Source organism: Caloenas nicobarica, chromosome 5, assembly GCF_036013445.1.
Source record: "Caloenas nicobarica isolate bCalNic1 chromosome 5, bCalNic1.hap1, whole genome shotgun sequence".
Classification (NCBI taxonomy): domain Eukaryota; kingdom Metazoa; phylum Chordata; class Aves; order Columbiformes; family Columbidae; genus Caloenas; species Caloenas nicobarica.
Window position 1 is genome coordinate 52,690,961 of NC_088249.1, and position 20,824 is coordinate 52,711,784.

Here is a 20,824-nt window from a genome sequence, read left to right on the forward strand (position 1 = left end):
CCTCCTCCGGACTGCGCTGTGCTGAGCTGGCTTCCTCGGCGAAACCTCATTTGCTTGAGGAACTGCCGTCAAGGCAGCATTTAACCAAGGATGAATTTATTATGAGTCTCCTTTACTTCAAAACAGGAAAAGCCTGTTCAATAAGGAGAGTGGAAACGCACAGAGACAATTTTAATTTTTTCCAGCTACCACAAGTCCTAACCCAGATAGCAAACCCCAGATAACTGAACTTAACTGCAGTTGGCCTGAAAGCCTACAGCTCTTGGTTATCCCAAAAACCAAGCTCCCATGAAGGTACCCTAACGCTCTGCAAAAGGCTCCTGAGAAACCACAACCCTTCCCGGTTTCAGCTGGAAGCAGAATATTTGGCATTTATTTCTGTACGAGATAGGGCAGCGGGGTAGTACCTCCAAGGCTTTCTTCCTAGACAACCAGGGCACTGAGAAGCTATTAATCATGCTGCAGCCCCAGTAGGTGACACGCCAAATTAGTCTCGCTTGGAGCGCTTCCCGCTGCTTCAACTTTCAAACCCAGAAATGGAATGCTTTTTTTTTTTCCCCTCAAATGAGAAGCTACCGACATGAAGATTGCATCAGAAGAGTGTGTTCCCACAGACTGAACTTCAGAGTTTATCAGGTTGCTGTGATGGTAATCAGGCTTGTATGCATGCAGACTCACTTTCTTGGTATCACCTCACCATTCTGGGAACTTCTCCCCATAGTTTTGCATAAGGCCCCCAATTTATTTGTCTTAAGGCACAGTCTTCAGAAAACACCAATATTGATTTTTTTTTTTTTAATTTTCTTTTCCAACTGTAAATCACAGTTATCTCCTTTTTGCACACCCTCACTCCCTATTTTTACCATCCAGTCTGGATTTGTCCAGCTATGGCATTCTGACAACTAACCCATCAGTTCTTCATACTCCTTTCTGCTGAAGGAACAAGCTGAGATATTCAAGTACCTGTTAGTTACTTTTCCCATAGACAAAGTCTATAAATAACTATCTGAAAACAGAGAAGTGTGTGAAATGCTCATCTTTGCCATTATCAGCTAGATCTGTAACGCCAACAGCACGGCTGGGTTTTGACAAGATCTGTTTTCCATTCAGCTGTGTCAAGTGGTGTTAACTCTGCTTTAACAAATCCCAGCTTAGCTTTCCCATCGCCTTCCTGGGGATGAACATCTCGCTAGGCAGCTTCAGTTACCCACCCATCTCATTTGCGCTCCCTGAATGCTGGCACATTTGCTCTGTGTGTTCTGGAATTTCCCGTTTTCTCAAAATTGAAGTTAGCCTTTCGGGATTCACGCACATAAATTACTTAGGCGTGCTAATTTGCAGATGTTTATCTCCAGGTAGCAGCACTCGTGTTTAACCATGTAGTGGAAAGTATTTCTTTAGGATGGGGGAACTATCATTCCACTTCTTTTGATGTAAAAAGAAAAAAAAAAAAAAGCTGGTCAAATACCTCTATTTGATGTGCCTAACATCACTGGCACTGCAATTAGCCAGTCTGCACATATGCAAGCACCATCCAGAACTCCTCCCCTTGTCAGACAGGCCTACGCTGTTCTCTGTGCCTGCTGTAGTGGACTAGAGCCTAATGACTGGTTACAAAACCTTTTTTTTTTTTTTTTTTTGAAGTCCAGAACCTATCGCTATTGCTGACCTTCTCCCACTTCCTTCGTTCCTGCCTTAACATTGTCACCTGAGAATTAGTGCTATGCATTTTCTGACTGCAAGGTATTGACATGGGGATATCATGTCATAAACCAGTGTACAGTTCCCAGCACCTCATTTAGTCCATGACAAAAATGCAGAGATCACACCACATCTTTGATAATGACACTGCCCCGCCACCCCCAAAAAAAACAAACTATTCCTACAAAACATTCCAGACAGCTACAATTTAAGGGAACTGTTCACTTGCAACTTGAGCAAGTTCGTTCTGATTTACATCAATCTACTCCACAGGGCAGTATTTACCAGGGCTCCTTTTCTTTGGCTTTTGACAAAGGACACTCAGACAAGAAGCAAGAGAGCCAGCAGGCCTCTGCTTTAGCACTTCACCATTCACTACTGAAAGTCAAAGGAATATTCATTTTACCTAGGAAGCATTATGGACCAGAAAGGCACCAACAATCATGTTTCACAACTTTAATAGAATATTCTATCTATTCTGTACAAATTGAAAACACTGTATTGTTACAAATGTGTAAGGTAAGGCTGGAGCACTCTACATGCCTGGTCACAGTGTTGATACAGCTGCTATTCAACTGCTGCCAGAGGTCGGCAACGGATGTTGAAACTAGGAACGTGTACCTGAAGTGCCACACAACAACAAAAGGTAGTTTTGAAGACTTCAGAACTTAAAACAAATTGTGGAATGGAATAATTTCAGTGTTGCAAGTAAGACACCAAAACTTCAGATTTATTGAATTTCGGTAAATTGCCGTGTTCATAGTGAAAGGTCCTCCCATGCTGGACACTAAGCAATAAGACTACTGGAAATTTTCTGGTTCTTTGGCTGCAACCCACTTCCATCAACAGCAACAGTTTGGCCTTTGTATTTTGATCTTCATCCAGAAGAGTTGTCATTTTGATGCAAGTTCGTTTCTTCTGTCTAGACTACTACATTTGAGACCAATTCAAATTATTTGTTTTACAAGTACCCATATTGTATGCAAAAGAGGAAAAAGTTTTTCAAGTATATTAAAAACTATTAAAAAGCACTAATTCTGTCAAAGTACTTACAAACATGAATAAATAAATAGTAAGATGAACAACTAAGTCTCAAATATGACACCCCCTTCAATGAAGTAAAATTACTTCAGTTGGTTTTACTGAGATAATAAATATGACATTTAAAGCTGCTCAAGCACTAGTTCAATTTGTAGGTTGCAAGAAATATTAAAAAAGGGGGAGGGAACTAGCAAAAAGTCATATTGCTGTATCTGTTTCAGCTACCATACATGTAATCCATTTACTTTAGCTTCTCAGCACATTGCTATTCCACAATTTTCAATGTTTAACAAGAAAATGGATAATTCTCACTTGGTAGTCTGACTATTCCCCTATGCATGGGGCAAAAGGCTCTAAAGGCCTACTGACATACTTTTAGCTACAGTGTACCAACGGCTGTAGAGTGTGCTTTATTTAAACCTCATATTTCCCAAATGCATTGAAGTTGCCACTGTACATGTTAAGCAATAAAGAAAAGTTAGTGAAAATCATGCATTTTAAAACAAATTAATTTTAAGCACTGTTAATAAGATTGTGCTGCAGCAATGGAATATCCTGAACTGCAGGCCAGGTATCCAAGTATTTGTTACGAGTTGTTCAAATATCACTTCCAAGTGGTATTTCCTTATTACTGTTGTTTGCATTCAGCAGGTTGGCTGGAATCTTTCTGTATAAAGGGAAAAAAAAAAAAAAAAGAAAAAACCCAACAGTTGAAAAATCAAAATGGCATACAAGAAAATACTTCAACAAATAAAATAAATTGGCTATGCAGTTTTGAATTAGCTAGATATATGATCAGCACATACAAAAAAGCTACATGTAACCTCAAGCTAGATCATAAAGGTCTGAACAGCAGCCACCAGATTTACTGGGTTCCCCCCACCCCCAACTGCTTAGTATCCAATAATATTTTTAAACTACATTTGTATTCTTTACACGCCATCCAATAGACAAAGGCTCAAGCAAGAAAGCAAACCACCTTCTACTTCCCCCATCAGAGGCTCAATTTGAGTTTTAGTTCCTATTAAAACAGTTTCACAATCAACTGCCACCTCCTCACCAACTCTGAGGAGGGAGGAAGGCAGGCTGCTTATTCCACAGCACGCTTGAGTTTTTCCTTAGAAGCCTTGCCCTTTCTGCTAAGGTGATAAAAATGTAATTAATGTGTTGTTTTCTTCTAGGTTCTGCATCACCAGCAGGTAACTATTCAACAGTTTAACACTGGGCAAGAAGTCCACATGTTGATCTGAATATGTAAAAGTAAAAACACCTTCATTAGGTAGTAAAACAACTTCCCCTTTGGCAAAAGGAACTGTATTTGAAAAGGAGAACATGTACTCAAACAGCTAAGAACTTCAGGTTTTACACTGCACGTCTTGCTTTTTTGTTGTAGAATTGAATTGTTAGAAAGCAGAAGAATTTATTCAGTGTATTTCCTGTTAGCTTCTCCCTAGTTTATTGTAAACAAAAGCAGTCACTGAAACCTGCTGAATTCTAATAAAGCAAAATACAGGCATAAAATATGACAACTTGAACATCACTGACTGCAAAAAAAAATTTCTTAGTGACTATCCTAAAGAAGATGTTGTAAGATGTTTGTTCATTATACATCAAGGGACCACAAGCTAAAACAACTTAAGCATTTGCCTGTGGTGAGGAACAACAGGTGCCCTCGATAACATGCACTAAACCCAGACTGTTTTTCTCTTCCTCACCTAAAATGTTTTAGGGTTACAGTGGTCACTGTCATTCCTACTGTAAATCACATATACGCCAAAGACCCTTCAACTTCTTCCTTGTGGTTTTCCTCCCCCAGGATCCATAGTTGACTTAAACTTTGCACCCTCTCATCTGCCTGGGGTTCCAAAGAACACTGATGTAAATTCATTGTCATAGATCTGGGCCTAAATGCAGCATGAATTCCCTCTGTTTACACAGAACAGAAGTTATCATTCTCTCTTTCAAAAAAAAAAAAAAATCTGACTGCCATTGGTAATAAGTTGCATGCTATTCCTTTACATTTAGAGGCAGACAAAAACTGGCAACATTTTTATCAAAAAAAACTTTCCAAAACTAGTTTTCTTATAACTGCTTTGTATTAAAACATGGCCACAGCATAGTGCACAGCATCACTTCCCCTCCATCATGCATTCTGGACAAGAGCCATAATCAAGTAATAAACCTGTTATTTAGAAAATACTTTAAATTCTTTCCATCTCCCTCCTTCCTTCCTATTCACCTGTTATATTTATATCAGACACATTTAGGCTGACCACTGCAACCATTCCAGCCAAATTTTAAATGATCAACCAAAACCCCTGTTATATTTTCTAATAAACTTCGTTATCTTTTCTTTATACTTGTCTTTATTTCTGTAAACATTTAAATCATATTATTGCATATAAATCTTCATCCTGTAAGAACTGAGTCACAGAGATTACAAGGTTCATTCTTAAGGACCTTTCAGTGTTGATTACTGCTCTCAGACAAAAAAAACCCCATAGTTTAAGGGTTTCTCAGCCAGTTGTTGGAGAATTTTGAGAGAAATACTGCTAGTTTGTGCTATTTCTAGCTTACAGTTCAGGGCATAAACATTTTATATATATGGTCAAGATTGATATGTAGGGCATAAGTAACAAGGCAGCATCTCAGATCCAGATTCCAACATAATCAATTTTCTTCCACTATTTCAAGAGCACAGCACCGCTCTTGCCGAGCAAGCCCGTACATGAGCTCCACCCTGCTTTTTGTTACCTGTCAGCCTCACGTAAAGCATCTCAGTCTAATCCCAACATGACCACAGCACAGGTAGATGACCACAATTTTCTTCAAGTTACAGCTGCCACATCAGGCACATGCATATTGACATTTATCTTTGGCCTCTAATGGCTCCTGTAAGACCAGGGACCAGACTCCAGGCTGGGAGTGTGATTGAGATATTACCTCCATACTCTCTCGGGCAAGGTTATTAGTAAGTTTGAGCCTGCTTTTCCTATGGTGCCCAGACTGTTGGTGACACTGGGTCAGCCAACCACTACCGATCCATTTACTGGCCTTAGACCCTGTGCTATGTATCTCCCCATTCTAGCAATATTGCCATTCATGGTGTATTTCCCTAAATTAACTTCCCAAGATATCTTAGAAATAGCGATGAAATGCATTGGCCAAGCAATAAAGACTAGAGAGACTTTAAATGGCAAAGATGAGGAGGAACCGCATCTTATTTTAAAATAAACTTAGCAGCAAACATGTTCCCCACCAGTGGTACAGAGACCAATAAGAATTCTTGTCTTAAAGAGATTCTCTATAGTAGTCATAAGCAACGATTTAAGTTCATATGAAAAGCTGTAGCATTTTTTAATTTTTACATCTGTAAACTATTTCATAATATTTACTTATTCTGAGCAACAAGTTTAAACTACTTTGGGCCTTTGATTCCAGCTTGAGACACTGTTCCAGTGGAGATATACAAGCTGAATAAGTTTACACTCCCACCTTTTTTTTCTCTTTTGCTAATAAGCATCAACATAAGCCTTTTTTTCCACTGCCTCTTATTTACTGCATCACTTGCTCAGAACTGAAAACAAAAAACCCCACACAAAAACCACCAACACCACACAACAACAACAAAAAGCCCCCTCTTGCTACAATGTACATGAACATTTTTCTCCTGGCGTTTGATTACCCAGGAGAACAATGCAAGAAACTTGAGCTAATTAGCTTACATACAGACCACTTGCCCAGACATCAGCAATTACATCAGCTAAAGTGCATCAGCTGCTCCTGGACAGAGGACATGCATCAAATTTAGAGAGGGAATTTCACCTAAAACTCACAGAATCATAGCACTAAAATGGAGAATAAAAGCAGGTCTGAAGTAATGTTGCTTTCATGACTTCCATACACAGAGCCCACTGCTTCTACCCATCCAATTAACCCAACGTCCCAGAGGATGAGGGCATAAGTACAGAATACCTGTGATATTTATCTTTGCAATTTAATCCTTTCAAACCAGATCTTTTTCACATAAAGTTACTGCTGAAGGAGACACTGAATTTCTGTTCATGTTCAATGTTTAAACAGACTAGGCAGGACATATTTCTAGGTGATTCAAAGTGCAATCAAGCCTTTACCTCCTTACTTTTACAAATCACTTCTTGGGAAGCTTCTCATCTGCTAAAGTAGCTGTGCAGGCACAGGCAGCTCATCAAGATCTCATGTGACTCCCAAACAGACTTTGCTGCCAACAGTGAGATCAATGCAAACAGCAGACACTAAAGCTGATGTCCTTTCCAGCAGAGAAGGAAGAAAGCCGTTCAATACTTCAAGTGTCCTACCATGAAACAGTCCAGTTAGGGGTTCTAACACTAAACCTTATCTTTGTTCATTTTCTAATCAATGTTATTGAATGAGAAAAAGCAAGAATATCAAATATATACATGGGAAGTAAATTCAGAGCTAAGGGGAGCTAAGCAAGCGAGTGGTCTGAACTGCCTCCACCACAACTGGGCAGAACACTTCAAAGGTTCTGAAAATTAATTTGCTGCTAACAGGTCCTTCTACCACTGGTACTTAAAAGACAGAATAAGCATCTTGAAGCACATGCAGTCTCTCCCCACAGCAGCCTCTTAGTTCATAATTCAAAACAGCATTCTGTATTACCTTGTCAGCTACCTCTCTATTCAAGCTTAGCATCAATAACATGAAATAAAGGCAGCTAAAGGAAGAGGGCATGCAAGCACACAAAATATACTAAATAAGCTACATTATCCGTTTTCATAGCACCTTCTGAAGCTACTTCAAATCATCAGCTCAGTCTTCCAAAGCCACAACTTATATACAGCATAAGTGCTTTGTGCAAGAGATGATAATGACTTTGTTCTAACTGAACAACTCAAATGTACTTAAAACTCACAGGAAAGGAAGGAAGGAGGAAAAATTAACGAAGTGGAGAGTGTTGACATTTACGTAGCAAATGCAGTAAGACAATAAAGGAGGAGGTAATATGGAAGCGACTGAAGAGGAGAAATTTGATTTGAAAGGAAAACATACCAACAAACAATTATTTCTTTGTGTACATGAAAACTATTCTAGATGCAAGAAAAGTGGGGGGGGGGGGGGGTGGAAAGGGAAAAGGGGGAAGCAGGAACTGAAAGGCAAGGAGGGGCAATGGACTGGGAGAAACAGGACCAGAAACTGGGATGGACAGAAGGAATGAAAAACAAGATCAGGGTATGAGTCTTAAAAGACAAAAAAACCAGAATTCCAAGTTGACTTGAAAAACTGAAGCCTGGCTGACAACTTTTAATTGTAAGAAGTGAAGACAGTTGTGTAACATAGTGCAGCAGGACTACATATAAGCTGTTGTGACAAATGGATGTTCTGCTATTGCAGGTGAATAAACAGTGCACGTATGCTGAGGCAGGATGGCTGGCTTCTCAAAGCATATCAGATTAGAAATAAAATAATTTAAAAAGCACACATAAATTTTGAGTTTAACAAAGGCAGAGAGGGGCATTATCTATGCAGAGAGGGAATAAGTTAGAAAGATTACAGCTTCTCCTAAGTAACTGAAGAACAAAAGATACAAACCTAAAGTACAGGGGGAAAAGGTACGGAGTGTGTTGCAGGCATTGTTCTCTATGAAGCACGGGATGAAAGGTGAAAGATGACAGCATACAACAGAAGGAATTTTTTTTTTCTTCATTTAAATAAAGAGACAGATGAGCAGGAGAGCAATACCTCATGAGAATCAGGAGAGCCTTTAAGAGTGACTGACTGCCTTTGTTAGGCAGCATAAATAAGAATAATGTTGGAAAAGACGTACTAAGTAAGCTGATGACTTAAAAGAGTTCAAGAAGAGCAGAGGAGATATTTAAGAAATAATTTGCAATTACACTAGAAACAGTAAAGAGATGCAACATCAAAACAGAAACAAGGAAAAAAAGTCTGACAAGCATCAGTATCTTTGATCACGTGTATAGAAAATACAGTTTGACTGCAATAAAGGCAAAGCAAGAAGTTGTGCCGGGAAAGCAGAGAGGTCATTTAAAAAAAAAACCCAAAACCTAATTTAATCACATGATTTAAAGGCATTCATCTCTACACACATTTCTTTCTATTCTTTTTACTAATAAAACCTAAACTCTGAAGTCACCTTTCCCCCATTTCTTTTACCCATACAAGGAAAAAAAACCCCACAACACCAGAAAGCCCTACAAAACAAACTACATTGCATGGCTCTGAATGGGACTCTTGGAAGTTAGGTATGAACGGAATTCCACCTTACCTAGAAATGTATGAATGATAAACAGACTTAAATTACACCTAAATGGGAAAAAATTGAAAGGAACCGTCAGCATGAATGAAAAGTGAGATGTACAAAATAATACAGGAGGCAACAACTATAACCTTCCAAGATACCTTTTTTTTCCCTGCAGAAAACCAAATCCTTTAGAGGGATATTCGATACTTAACACAAATATACTTTAACTCAGAACTAACATTTTTCTCACCTGTCCCACTCTTTCCCATCACAGGTACACCACTGAATTTCGACCCTGCAGAACAGAGTCACAATACCCATTTCTACCACTCTAAACCTGTTTGATCAATCTTTCCACAAGACAGACTTTCTTTGGTATACAGTATTCCTCATTAAAGGAATCAATATGATGATAAAAAGCATTTACTAGTGATATGACGATGTATATAAGCTCTGTGTCAGAAGAGTGACATGTTAAGCTGCTGTTAAGACTTTCAGTGAAAGATCGAGCAGTTGTGCACACCTTTCTCTTCTTCATCTATGCTTGTACAAAAAATTAAAAGCTGATGTTTTAAAAAGTCTGTTATCACTGTCCCAGCTTCACTAAATGAAAGCATTAACTTTACCATGATGGAAGGACTGAAAAATACTTATCAGAAGAAGCACTAACTCTCAAAGCTGAATTTTAAACAAGGTCTCAAAGTTTAAAATTCAAAGTTGGGGACTTTTTTAAATTTCTAGCTGTGTACAAACATGTGGAGTCTAACCTGCAACCACCAGGACAACCAAAAGAACAATTCTAAGAAAATAAATAAACAAGCTAGTTGAGACTTGTCAGACTAATTCTAAGTTGAAGTCCAGCCACAGAATCTTTGAAGTAAGACCTTTCTAAAGGAAAAAATATTTGTCATTATTATACAGCAATATCATTAAGGAGAAAAGGCACACAGTTCAGAAATTATCTTTTTCTTCGTACATGTTTGAAGAAAAAAAACCCTACATTTTCTCAATTTATGGAAACATTAACCTTTCTTTTAAGAGCAATGTGAGTGCTGAAGATGATGAAAACATTGCAGTCAGAAGCTAGGGGTTGTGGGGGTTTTGTTGTTTGGTGGTTTTGGTTTTTAATAATTTATCAATCTTTTCACAAACTACTATAACCTTAGTTATATTGCTCATCATTATAGTTTGTGTTATGACTAAGCAGACAAAAACTTCTTACCTTCGGATCACTCTCTGCATCTTCCTCTTCTTCTCCCTCCTCTTCCCCCTCCAACTCCTATGACAAAATAGAGATAAACTAACAGAAATTAAAACAGGTTAAAAGTGCAACTTTTTGTAATGGAGAAAAAACAAAATAACAAATTATATTATCACTATATTCTAGAGTGTTTCAGGTGTCAACATTAAAACTACTTGGGCTGACTTAAAAGAATTCAGCATCTTCAAAAACCTTAAAGTAAAATCTTTAAAAGAAGATTTAAAACACAGATTTAAAAGATTCAGCATGCCTTAAGGCAATCTTTCTACATAAGCTGCTGCAGTCTCACAGCAATTTTTTAACTGCTGACATATTATTTGGAATTTTATAGTTCTGGTAATAAGAACGTAAGTCTAATTTTGTTCTTTGTTTTGACTTCCTTTTAGAGAGTCTCTATTTGGATTACTGTGGACAGGCTATGTATTCCTGCACAGGGTTTTACAGTATTTTCACACTGTTGTACACACACCTACATCCAAGTAGTAACATCTGGCACTGGAGACAGATTAAAAATACATGTACACTTCTATCAAGACCCATCTTAAAAAATAAGATGATGTTTAGACACTCAACAGCCTAAGCCCAGAAGTCTGTATTGCAACTTGCAAAGAGACTGCACACTGAAGGCTGCCAGCTCATATCAGACCACCAGCTTGGTAACTTCTCATGTACTCTGCTATGGTGAAGTTGATGACAGTCAGGCATGTAACTTTAACCAATTAGCAAGAACACAGTAGAATAAAAAAATAATAATCTGTAAAGGACATTAGGTCATTTAAGTGTGGTATCTTTTAGTGGGTTTGTGCAAAGCATTTCACAGTATGCCTGTACCCATACAATAGTACTATAAATGGACCAGAGCTCTTAGTATACTAAAAATTCTACCCTAAATTAAGCCTTTATCCTGAGCATTTGCACATTCTCCCTTTTTTACTTTACATTTAGCAAGGCCCAGTCTTCAAGCTTATGACAACTAAAAGCTGACAACTGAATTCCAATACTGGCAGAGTGGCAGATATTTAAAAATAAGACTAAATATTTTTACCATGCAACACTCAAGAAAAAAAGCTTCTCTTAAATTTTTGTGTCATGTCAGAAAGCAGCTTTCAAAATAATAGAAAAAATAGATAAGTGTTCTTGCAGAAACTATTTTTGAGAACAGGAAGAACAGGCATACATTTTGTAAGTCAGGAATGCTGAACTCTTTTGGAAAGAAACACCATACGCAAGAGCATTTATGAATAACTATTTTCTGTTCCATATAGGACTATTTCTGGAACTAGAATGCAGTATGTAGTTATCTATAAAAGACAGTGTGCATCTCACCTCCTCTTCGCCCTCTTCACCTTCTTCAAACTGAAAAACAAACCCAAAGCATTATTAGCTTCACTAATATTTGCGCAAAATCTTCCGCAGCAACAGGGCGAGCATATTCAAACACAGTAACTGAAACTAAGCCCTTCCAGAAGAACAGATTAACAACTCATAGCAAGTTGAACAATTCTTTCCTTATGCTAAGTCACGGGAATCTATTCAGGTTTTTTGTTATTCTCATGTAATTAATGCTACATACTAGTCTAATCAAGGAAGGAGGAGAATGCTTCTATCTATACGGTGACTAATAAACAAAATGCTGACAGCATACATACGTTATCATCATCCTCTATAGCTTCCCCAGTGAAATAAAGCACAGCACGAGGGACTATTCTTTCACGGAAGAAGTGTCCGATTTCAAAATCTGCTGCTAAAGTAAATTCTGAATCTTCATCCTGTAAAGCAAGTCAGTTTGATTTTTCTACTAAAAAGGTGATGTGCTACAGAGGAGCAAAAGTATTTCAAAAATACACGTTTGAGAAACATCACACTGTCATCAACATCGACCTTCAGGTCACACGTACTTTCAGCATATTTAACTTTGTAACAATAAAAGAAATATTGCAAGTCTAATTCCAGATTTGCAGAGTTGAGATTTATTTTAAAAGTTTCCTACTTTCTACATACAGGCTACTGGCCTGCTGGAACACCTTTTATTAATTAAAAAGTTTCATAAAGACTTTGCTGATTCCGACACCTGATGTTACAGAATTGTTCAGAATGCTTCAGATTGATTTAAATAAATCAGATACCAGCCACACAGTAGTGTTGAGTGGCTAGAGAAAATAGTGACCTCTTCACAGCAGTGGTCATTATAGATGTATCAGATTAGCAAGACATGTAACAGCAACATGTCAACAGATTACTTGGAGAAGTCTGTCTTTCATTTATCAAGAAGCAGCTCAGCTTTGGCAAAAGCAAAAATAACGATAAAAATACACAGTACTTAATGAAAGAATCTGAATAGTTACTATAGAGATGTTTAGCAAAAAGGATATGGCAAAGAGCAATCGTGCCATTTCAGAAGCGTAAACTTACCAATAACTCTCCATCACCAGATACTGCAAAAAGAAAAAACAGTAAAATTTAAGAAAAGTTTTTATAGTCTAGCATACCTCAACATTCAAGATAACAAAACACAGTACAAATAGAGACCTTCTCATAACAGAAAACACTGGGGTTATAAAGTCTTCAGAAGCTAACTATTAAACCTTTAAAGACCATTCATATTCATCCTAAATTAAACCCACAGATTTTGCACAGGAAATACCCTTTCTATAAAGATGGGTTCAGAAGGCATGTAGATGACATTTCTCCTCTAAAGTAACAACACATTTTGTTTCTATATTAGTGCTGTAATTATAGTAACTTTATTTCGCTGGAGCACTACAAACCCTCTTGTCTGTGCAAACTTAGGTGCTATGAAGTAGATTAACATTTTGCCATGAATTTGCAAAGCATTGTTGACAAGAGGCCTGGTGCTGTAACAGTAACCAGTAAGGAACAGGGTAGGGTTTTTTCTTTGTTTGTTAAAAAGAAACCCGACCAACGATTTCTTTTCTCTACTCGGATGCCACAGTACTGTGACCCTACTGCAAAAGTGGTAATTTGGCCCAGTCTGTTCTCAAGTTGAAAATGCAAGTATCAACTGCCAGCAGACGTCATAGTCTTGTCTTTCTTATACAGTTACCTCCAGAGTATCTTAAAAATTTAATATAAAGCCATAATGAGGCAAACAAATCTTCATCCCTTTCTGAAAGCAGCAACTACTTGTAACAAAAAGAAATAAAGTTCTTAAAGAACAATGCTATATAACAAATTCCAACTCTGGAAATGCTTATCCCTTGTTTCTTATCCCCAGGTACATGGGCATTTGCAGTGATATTTAGAAGGGACAGGTAGTTCATAACGGCCCACGACTGAATCAAAACTAGCATCTGTTTTGTTCAGTACATCTCTGAAGTCTGCAAAGTAAACTGCTTCTTCCACCCATGTTTGAAAAAATATTACAATGGGAGATGTATCAAGAAGAAATAATGTTTCTGGAATTCATCTAAATTGTTTTAAATATGCGAGTACACGTCTAACTTTAGATAACTAGGAAAATTAGGAAGCATTAGTCATCACTAATTAATCACAGAAGAAACCACAGGAAGCGCCATCACTTAACACAAATATCTAAATGAAACTCTGGAAGAGATTTCTTTCGCATGCTAAAAACCTCAAATTGATGCGTGGAGCCATCCTGTGGTAAAACAAGTCAACTTCATTTGGAAAGAGTCTCATGCAGAATCTCCTTACTATGAATTCTGTTTACATGGCACACCTAATGGTCAAACTCTACAGAACACCACCAGAATGACGTGATCTGTTTGGATGGGTCATTTGCTATCCTCCTCTAGTTAGAAGGAAGTATACAAGGCAGCAGCCTAAACAGTTTGTAGGTTTAAGCTGTATAAATACAAATACACACAAATAAAACATGACATATTTTAAGAATCCTAAATTCTCGATTTCCAAGCTTACCTTTTATTGGACTGAAGAAGTTAAAAAAAGAATCATTAGGTACTTGTTTAGTAATTGTCCGAACTGTGCCTCGACCCTTGTGTTTCTGTTTTTTCTTGATTGTTTTAACTGTAACATTTTTCCCTTTCTTCCAGTCAATAGTACACCTAGAGACACCATGTGGGAAACAGCATTTTAAGACAAGACATCAGTGAAAATAAGGAACTAAGCATCAGAGCAACAAACATCAAGGCAAAGATGGCTTATCATTCTCTAAAACTAGTTTTTACTGACATGGCAACATAGGCTCTAGCACTACAATGCATCTACTTGATGTCTTGTCTATTAGATTATGTATATGTTAGACACAACAAATATTTCCCTAAATGATAAAGCTAAATTGTCTTCTTGGAGTAATAACTTCCCCCACCCACATTTTAATACGTCTTTGCCCCAACTACTACAGTTTCATAACTGAGGACATGATTAAGCTATTCCAAAAAAAATAAAATAAAAAAAAAATCTCAGCAGTTGAGAATTATTCTTCCAACAGTCAGACCAGTAGAAAATAATATGTCATGTCCTCTCACTACAGGCCAAGGCGGTGTCCAGTTACCCTAAAAATAAATGCACGAAGAGTGGCCAGGGAGAGGCACATTTCAGCTCTCCAAAGAAGAGTGCTGAGGCTGACTTGGCAGCCAAGTACAGCAAGCCAGAAAGAGCTTACTTCCCAGTTCCTTTCTGCTACTGTGCAAACTAACACTTTTATGCCAATTAAGGGTATCTCTCCATCCACCTGTAGTTTTACCCAGAACTGCACATGACAAAGAATGAGTGGTGAACACAGCTAGTTTTCTTCTACTGGAAATAATGGCATCACAGTAACCCTTAAATGCCACCACATATCTTCTCCTATAGACAAATGCTCAAAGTCAATGGTTTTATAGTTCATTTGTATGAAAAGTCACAGAAAAATATTTTCCTGCTCTACTTACTCCAGTGCCTATAACCTTCATCAGGCAACATGAACCGAAATCAAAGTTTTGACATACCAGCATTTTTAGAAAGGGATTCCTCCTCTGTAAGACTTAAACATAAAACATTTTGTTGGAATTAACTAAAGTTTTCTTCAAAATGGACTAGCCTTTTACATAGACACAACTCTCACTAAACATGCAAGTGGACGTTTTGCCTCACTGTGGGTGAATACTGAATTCAAAAGCCAACATGTAGCACTAAAAGCCAAACTGTTTTGAGGTTGTCAGGGTGCCTTCAAGAAAGCTAGTATTTGGCATATCTTAAGTGTTAGTTTACAACACCACCACCACACAGAAAATAATAAAAAAAAACCCAAAACACGTTAAAAAAACCAAACACACCAAAACCAACCAACCACCAAACCACCACATAAAAAACCCCAGAACAACCCTGTAACTAAAACCCTAAATCCCAGCCTTGAAGGCGAGGGGAGACCAAGAGGGGAAAAACACAACAACAACAACAAAAAAACCAAACCAAAGCCAAACCAACCCAAAACCATAAAGCAGCTAAGAAAAATAAGGAACAATAAATGAGGTGGCCTGGTGTGGCACTGGACATTGGTCACAGAGCAGAGATCACTGACTGGAAAAGAACAGATCATGTAAGACAGAGCCATCTTTTACACAAAGTCTAACACGGTGTCCAATTCACTAGACTTCCAGAACAGAAATGAGAATTCAGCATCCTATAGACAGTTTCTGAACACATTTTGCCAAGAAATTTGCTGTGTTCTGAGTTCATTAAGTACAGTCACAACTGCCAGAACCAAACTGCACGGCCAGTATGTTCCAGCCTCAAAACAGGCTGTAAGAACAGATCCTACATACAACCAATTCCTGCCAGACTCTAAAGTACTGCTGGAATAAAAATTGCTGAGGAGATAAGTGCAAGAGTCTAAGACTACTTATCAGACTGTGGGTGGGGTCTATGAAATATAATAACTAAAATCAATTTACCCAACTACCTGGAAGTAAAAGGTTTGTTACCTCATCAAGAATGTATTAAATTTGAAGGTGTAAGATTCAAAATGCACAGTATGTTAAAATGTATTTATATATCTGCTACATCTGCATGCTGAGGCTAAAATCATCACCATCCCTACAAACATTCCCATTTTTTAAGTCAGCAAAAGCTTTACCTTCATTAATCATTGTCAGAGTAAGAAAAAATAGCATCTAGAATATATGGACTATTACTTCAGGAGGTTTTTCGAATTTCAAATTTTCCTTACCCCTCACAATCAACTATTTCAGGTCCTTCAAATGAAAAGGGATCTGTCTTGTCGGGCTCCGACTTCATCTTGTATGTTTTCGTCAGGACTGAATTAGAAAAGTAGTCATTGGGCCCAAAGTGGAACTCTAATGAGAAAGACTGGAAAAAAGTTCCATTAAAGTTTTACGTTACCACTAATTCTTATCTTTGAAATAGTGCATCAGTAGAACTACCACTGAACAAACTCCAAATAGGGGGTGGGGAAAGAACTTGATGGCAAACGTATCTTTCAAACTATAGTGGAAGCAGGAAATGAATAATATCAACTAATTCTGAACATGCAAGAAGCTAGAACAACCTTGACTAATACTAACATTCAGATGACAACCAGGTAATCTAGGAGATTTCATTCACTTTTACATATAGAACTGCTTTCTTAAAAGCAACCATAGGAACAGCTACTTTGAGAAAAGTCTTGGTTAAATTTTCTGTAGAAGCTCTGTCATCATCTCTTGTTTTAACGGGATACCGCCAGAATAGAGTATTTCTGCTTATGTTTGAGTTCACCCCTCCTGTAGCACCTGAAAACTGCAGGAATTCAGTTTCTTTCATGGAGAACAAAAGGCTCCAGTTGTAGAAAACTGCTGCATACACAATGCATAAATTATCAAATATGTAAAGCTTTCAAAACCAACCGCACAATACTATATATGCCCACCTCATACTCGAGATCAACTATGAACAACTTAAAACTAAAACAAAACTCAAACTACCTTGTAACAGGGGAAACAGGATTTCAGTAGCATTGCTTTAGTTACTTGAAGGATGAAAAAATCTGCTTAGGCAGGTCAGTTCAACAACACAGAAGGGCTGAAAGTCAAAATCCCCAACATCACCATATCTACTGCACAGCCACAGCATGCGTAACTGCTACCTTGAATATTTTATTTACTACCCTGGCAATATGCCATAAGGGCTAGACCGAGTGCACATGTAAAATAGATAACTGCCAAAACCACTAGCCTTGCATGTTGCATAGCACACAGAGATACTTCCCCAGGCACCCTACAGACTCAGATCAGAAAACGGCCTGTTATCACCCAAGTCTGTCTTGACTTCCCCTCTTTTTAAAGGTCCACCATATAGACAAGATAAATATCTCCGGGGACAGCAGCCTGTTCAAAGACATTCATCCCTCACTCATCTCCCTAAGGCCCCTCCGTCTTTCCACACTCTCTCCTTTCTATGACCACATGAAATCTCCTAACGTGACAAATTTGGAAAGACAGTGGTCAAAGAGTGATGGGGACTGGTGGCAACAGCAGCTTTCCCAACTCATGTGCTCACAGTTTCAGGAAACAAAGCTGCTGGAAACCAGATATGCCTTGAAATATCTGTATTTGTTTAACATAGCCTATTTCAGCTTTACTTCCTTCTTAAAGAAATTCAAGACAGCCAGCATGGTTTGGAGGTTGTCTTCAGCTAAGGCAAGCCTCTCTTGCAAAGATGTTCAGGGGATGAGTTACAAACAGCTTATCCACTACCAGTGACTAGCATTCATACCCAAATAATCCCACAAACTGTCACTGTGGTTATAAATAGGTAGCCAGTGGCATCACTTAGCATGCAGGATCCCAAAGACTAGCAGGACAAAAATATCTGCAGAGACTGCATTTTGGTATTTCATTCCATACCTGCCAATTAGGAGACAATAATAAGAGGCTTCAAGTTTCACATACTATTTGAAGAGCTGTAATAATCCTTCCAGTAGTCTTTATGTGGCTGGCTTTGCTTTTGATATCAGCTTACCTTTGTAGCATGCATTTCTAGATTTCCCCTCAAGTACGATATGTTCTCATGAAGTTCAAAAAAAAGAGAACTTCCTTATTTTAAGCTACTTACTTAAGTCATACCCAGACACGTCATCCAAGTCTGAATATGCTAGCTAAGGATCCTGATGTCCAAATAGATATATAAGTAAAAACTGTGTTTATACAAACATATGTAAGTTTATTCATATGATTATATATAAATCAAAGCAAATAGTAAGTGAATCACTTATGCTTCATGCAGATAAAAGTTTATATATACAGGCTATAGCAACTTTGTAAGCACCATTACTGTAGCCAGATAAATCTACTTTTGGAGGACGGTAACTACAGTTAATCACTTTGGGTCAATGGTAAATCAGATATCTTATTTCTCTTAGCAGCAAAACCTAATTGCCAGCAGAATTAGCTTATTTATTACGCACTGGTTATGTGAGCTTTCTACAGCACTAAGCTACCACTGCTGCAGCAATTTTCAATAGCCAGAGAATTTCAGACAAGACAGTCACACACAACTGGAGAACAAGCTTCACTCAAGTAGTTAGGAATGCATCCTTTTGTCTCCAAATACAGAAGGGACATGGAATTTGTCAGTCTTCCATTATTGGATTTAATGTAGCACTGGAATGGAACCTATTCACAGAAATATGCTGTCAAGAGGTTACGAACAGTGCAAGACAAGATGATGTTTTAAGAGCAGTTCTTCAATTGAAGGTACTGTAAAACAAAGCTGAATAAGAATACAAAAATGCTGTGGGCAAAAACAACTATTCCCAAATCATCCAAACACCACTGAATAGATATACTTCAAGATTAAAAAAAAAAAACCCCACACCAAAAACAAACCACCACATCAAACAAAAAAAACCCCACAACATCAACTTCTTAGAATACTTTACTTTGTGCTTAAACAATTTATTTTCATCATAAAACTCATATCCTCTCCTTCAGCCCTAGAAATATTTAGGAACTTAATTCTCAATTTTCCCTCTGTCCATACTTCTTCCCTTGCCTATTAACAGTTCAAGTTTTTGGTACTAAGAGCAGAAAGACAAGGAGGACAAAAAAAAAAAGAAAACAAAAAAACTGCTTCAGCTGTTATTAACCTTTAAAAGGTACTTTGAGAGAGTCTTTCAATCCTTCTTACGTGAATCTTCAATGAAGCATTTCTTGCATTTATTTTAGACTGTCAGAAGATCACAACTCCATAAGACAAAACAAAAACCACGAAACATAGGGAAAAAGGCCCTTCCCTCAAAGGGAGTTCAAGGAATAAGTATAGTCTGCATAAGCAATAGAACAACTTCTTTTTGACACACACAGTATCTGTTTCAGTACACTAAACAAGAAAGCAATTTCCAAAAAAGGCAAAGTTGTACTCTAAATTAAATTACTCATTATGTACACTCCTAAAAGACCATCTATTTTTCTATATTTTTCAACAGGCACAGTATCCATCATTGTTTTTGATTACTATGTCACATCCGTTCTTTTGATGAAATATTCAATACAGTAAGTAGCACCCAGAATTTTTTCCACAATTCATTTTCCAACCAAAAGCAGCTACATTCATTTTCTTAGTAAGAATAGTTAATTTGGAATTTGAGAGAGAAAAGAAAGTGAAAACTAGACAAATTGAGCCAGAATTGGAATCTAGAAACTACAATGATATCAGAGATATCCAGGCTAAGGACAAAAGAGCAAAGGGACTGGAAAGCAGAAGATAAGTCTTTAAAAGGCAAAGCATAAAGATATTAGCCTAGAAGGACATCGCCCACATGTATTCCAGCTGAAAAGAATGGAATTAAAATTTTGAAATGCTGTTCACTTCATTACTACAATCTTTATGAGAAACAACCAGAGAAAACTCACCATAGGCTGTCCAGGTTCAGAAAACTTAACTTTGATATCCTGCAGATGTTTCAAGATCGGTTCATCATATTCCTAAAATTAAAAAGAGAGAAAAAAATTCCTATTCAGCAGGCAATATTTAGAAAAACAAATTTTAACCTAGCTTGTTAGTTCAATCTGTTCTTAAAAAAGAAACAAACCTTTTAATTATTCAACAATTTCAGCTGAAGTTCAGATTTGGATCCAAATTTCTTAATTGTAGTTGCAAATACCATGAGCCAAATTCTCAATTGCTAAGCCTCATCTTCAGTAAATAAAGCTGCTACCATGCTAGGTTGCATGAACATTACTGAAAACAAAACAAATTCATTCGGGATACTTATTGCTGGTGAGATTCACAGAAAGGCTTCAGGGAATTCTTCCTTGACAGCATTAAAAGCAATTAATATAACTGATGGCAAAACTACATAAGCTATTTAACACAAATTCAACAAATCCATGGGAATGCTTATATTATCCTTGTAAAAATAATCCTTTATGGACTGAATCAGCAAATCTACAGGGGAAGAGCTACTGTAAGCAGTACATAAACTTTCATTTTAGTATCTATGAAGGTTGTTACATGATCACTTCTTAAACAATCCATACAATATTTAGCAGCTCGGGACAGCTGTTCTGCTTGTCCATTACCAGCCTTTCATGCATCTTCAGGAATATTAGAAATTCTGAAGACTCAAAGATTTG

At 37.5% G+C, this 20,824-nt stretch overlaps 1 protein-coding gene and 1 non-coding gene across 7 annotated transcripts in view; both read right to left on the reverse strand.

The window, feature by feature from the left end:
- Positions 1–2,142: 2,142 nt before the first annotated feature.
- Positions 2,143–20,824, reverse strand: part of NAP1L4 (nucleosome assembly protein 1 like 4) — a 28,885-nt gene continuing 10,203 nt past the window's right edge. For 3 of the 6 annotated variants that reach the window (XM_065637052.1, XM_065637049.1, XM_065637051.1), the window contains 8 exons: positions 20,102–20,173; positions 16,420–16,559; positions 14,169–14,314; positions 12,681–12,703; positions 11,918–12,037; positions 11,595–11,624; positions 10,230–10,286; positions 2,143–3,409 (listed from right to left, as the gene is read on the reverse strand). In XM_065637052.1, the coding sequence (XP_065493124.1) occupies positions 3,371–3,409; positions 10,230–10,286; positions 11,595–11,624; positions 11,918–12,037; positions 12,681–12,703; positions 14,169–14,314; positions 16,420–16,559; positions 20,102–20,173 (627 nt within the window). In that variant the 3' untranslated portion in view covers positions 2,143–3,370. Of the gene's footprint in view, positions 3,410–9,031; positions 9,070–10,229; positions 10,308–11,594; positions 11,625–11,917; positions 12,038–12,680; positions 12,704–14,168; positions 14,315–16,419; positions 16,560–20,101; positions 20,174–20,824 lie in introns of all 6 variants that reach the window. The other 3 variants (XR_010606345.1, XM_065637050.1, XR_010606344.1) reach the window with 3 other exon arrangements.
- On the reverse strand, positions 18,785–18,905 carry LOC135989965 (small nucleolar RNA SNORA54). The gene has a single exon (XR_010606357.1). It is a non-coding gene; the product is annotated as a small nucleolar RNA SNORA54 (small nucleolar RNA).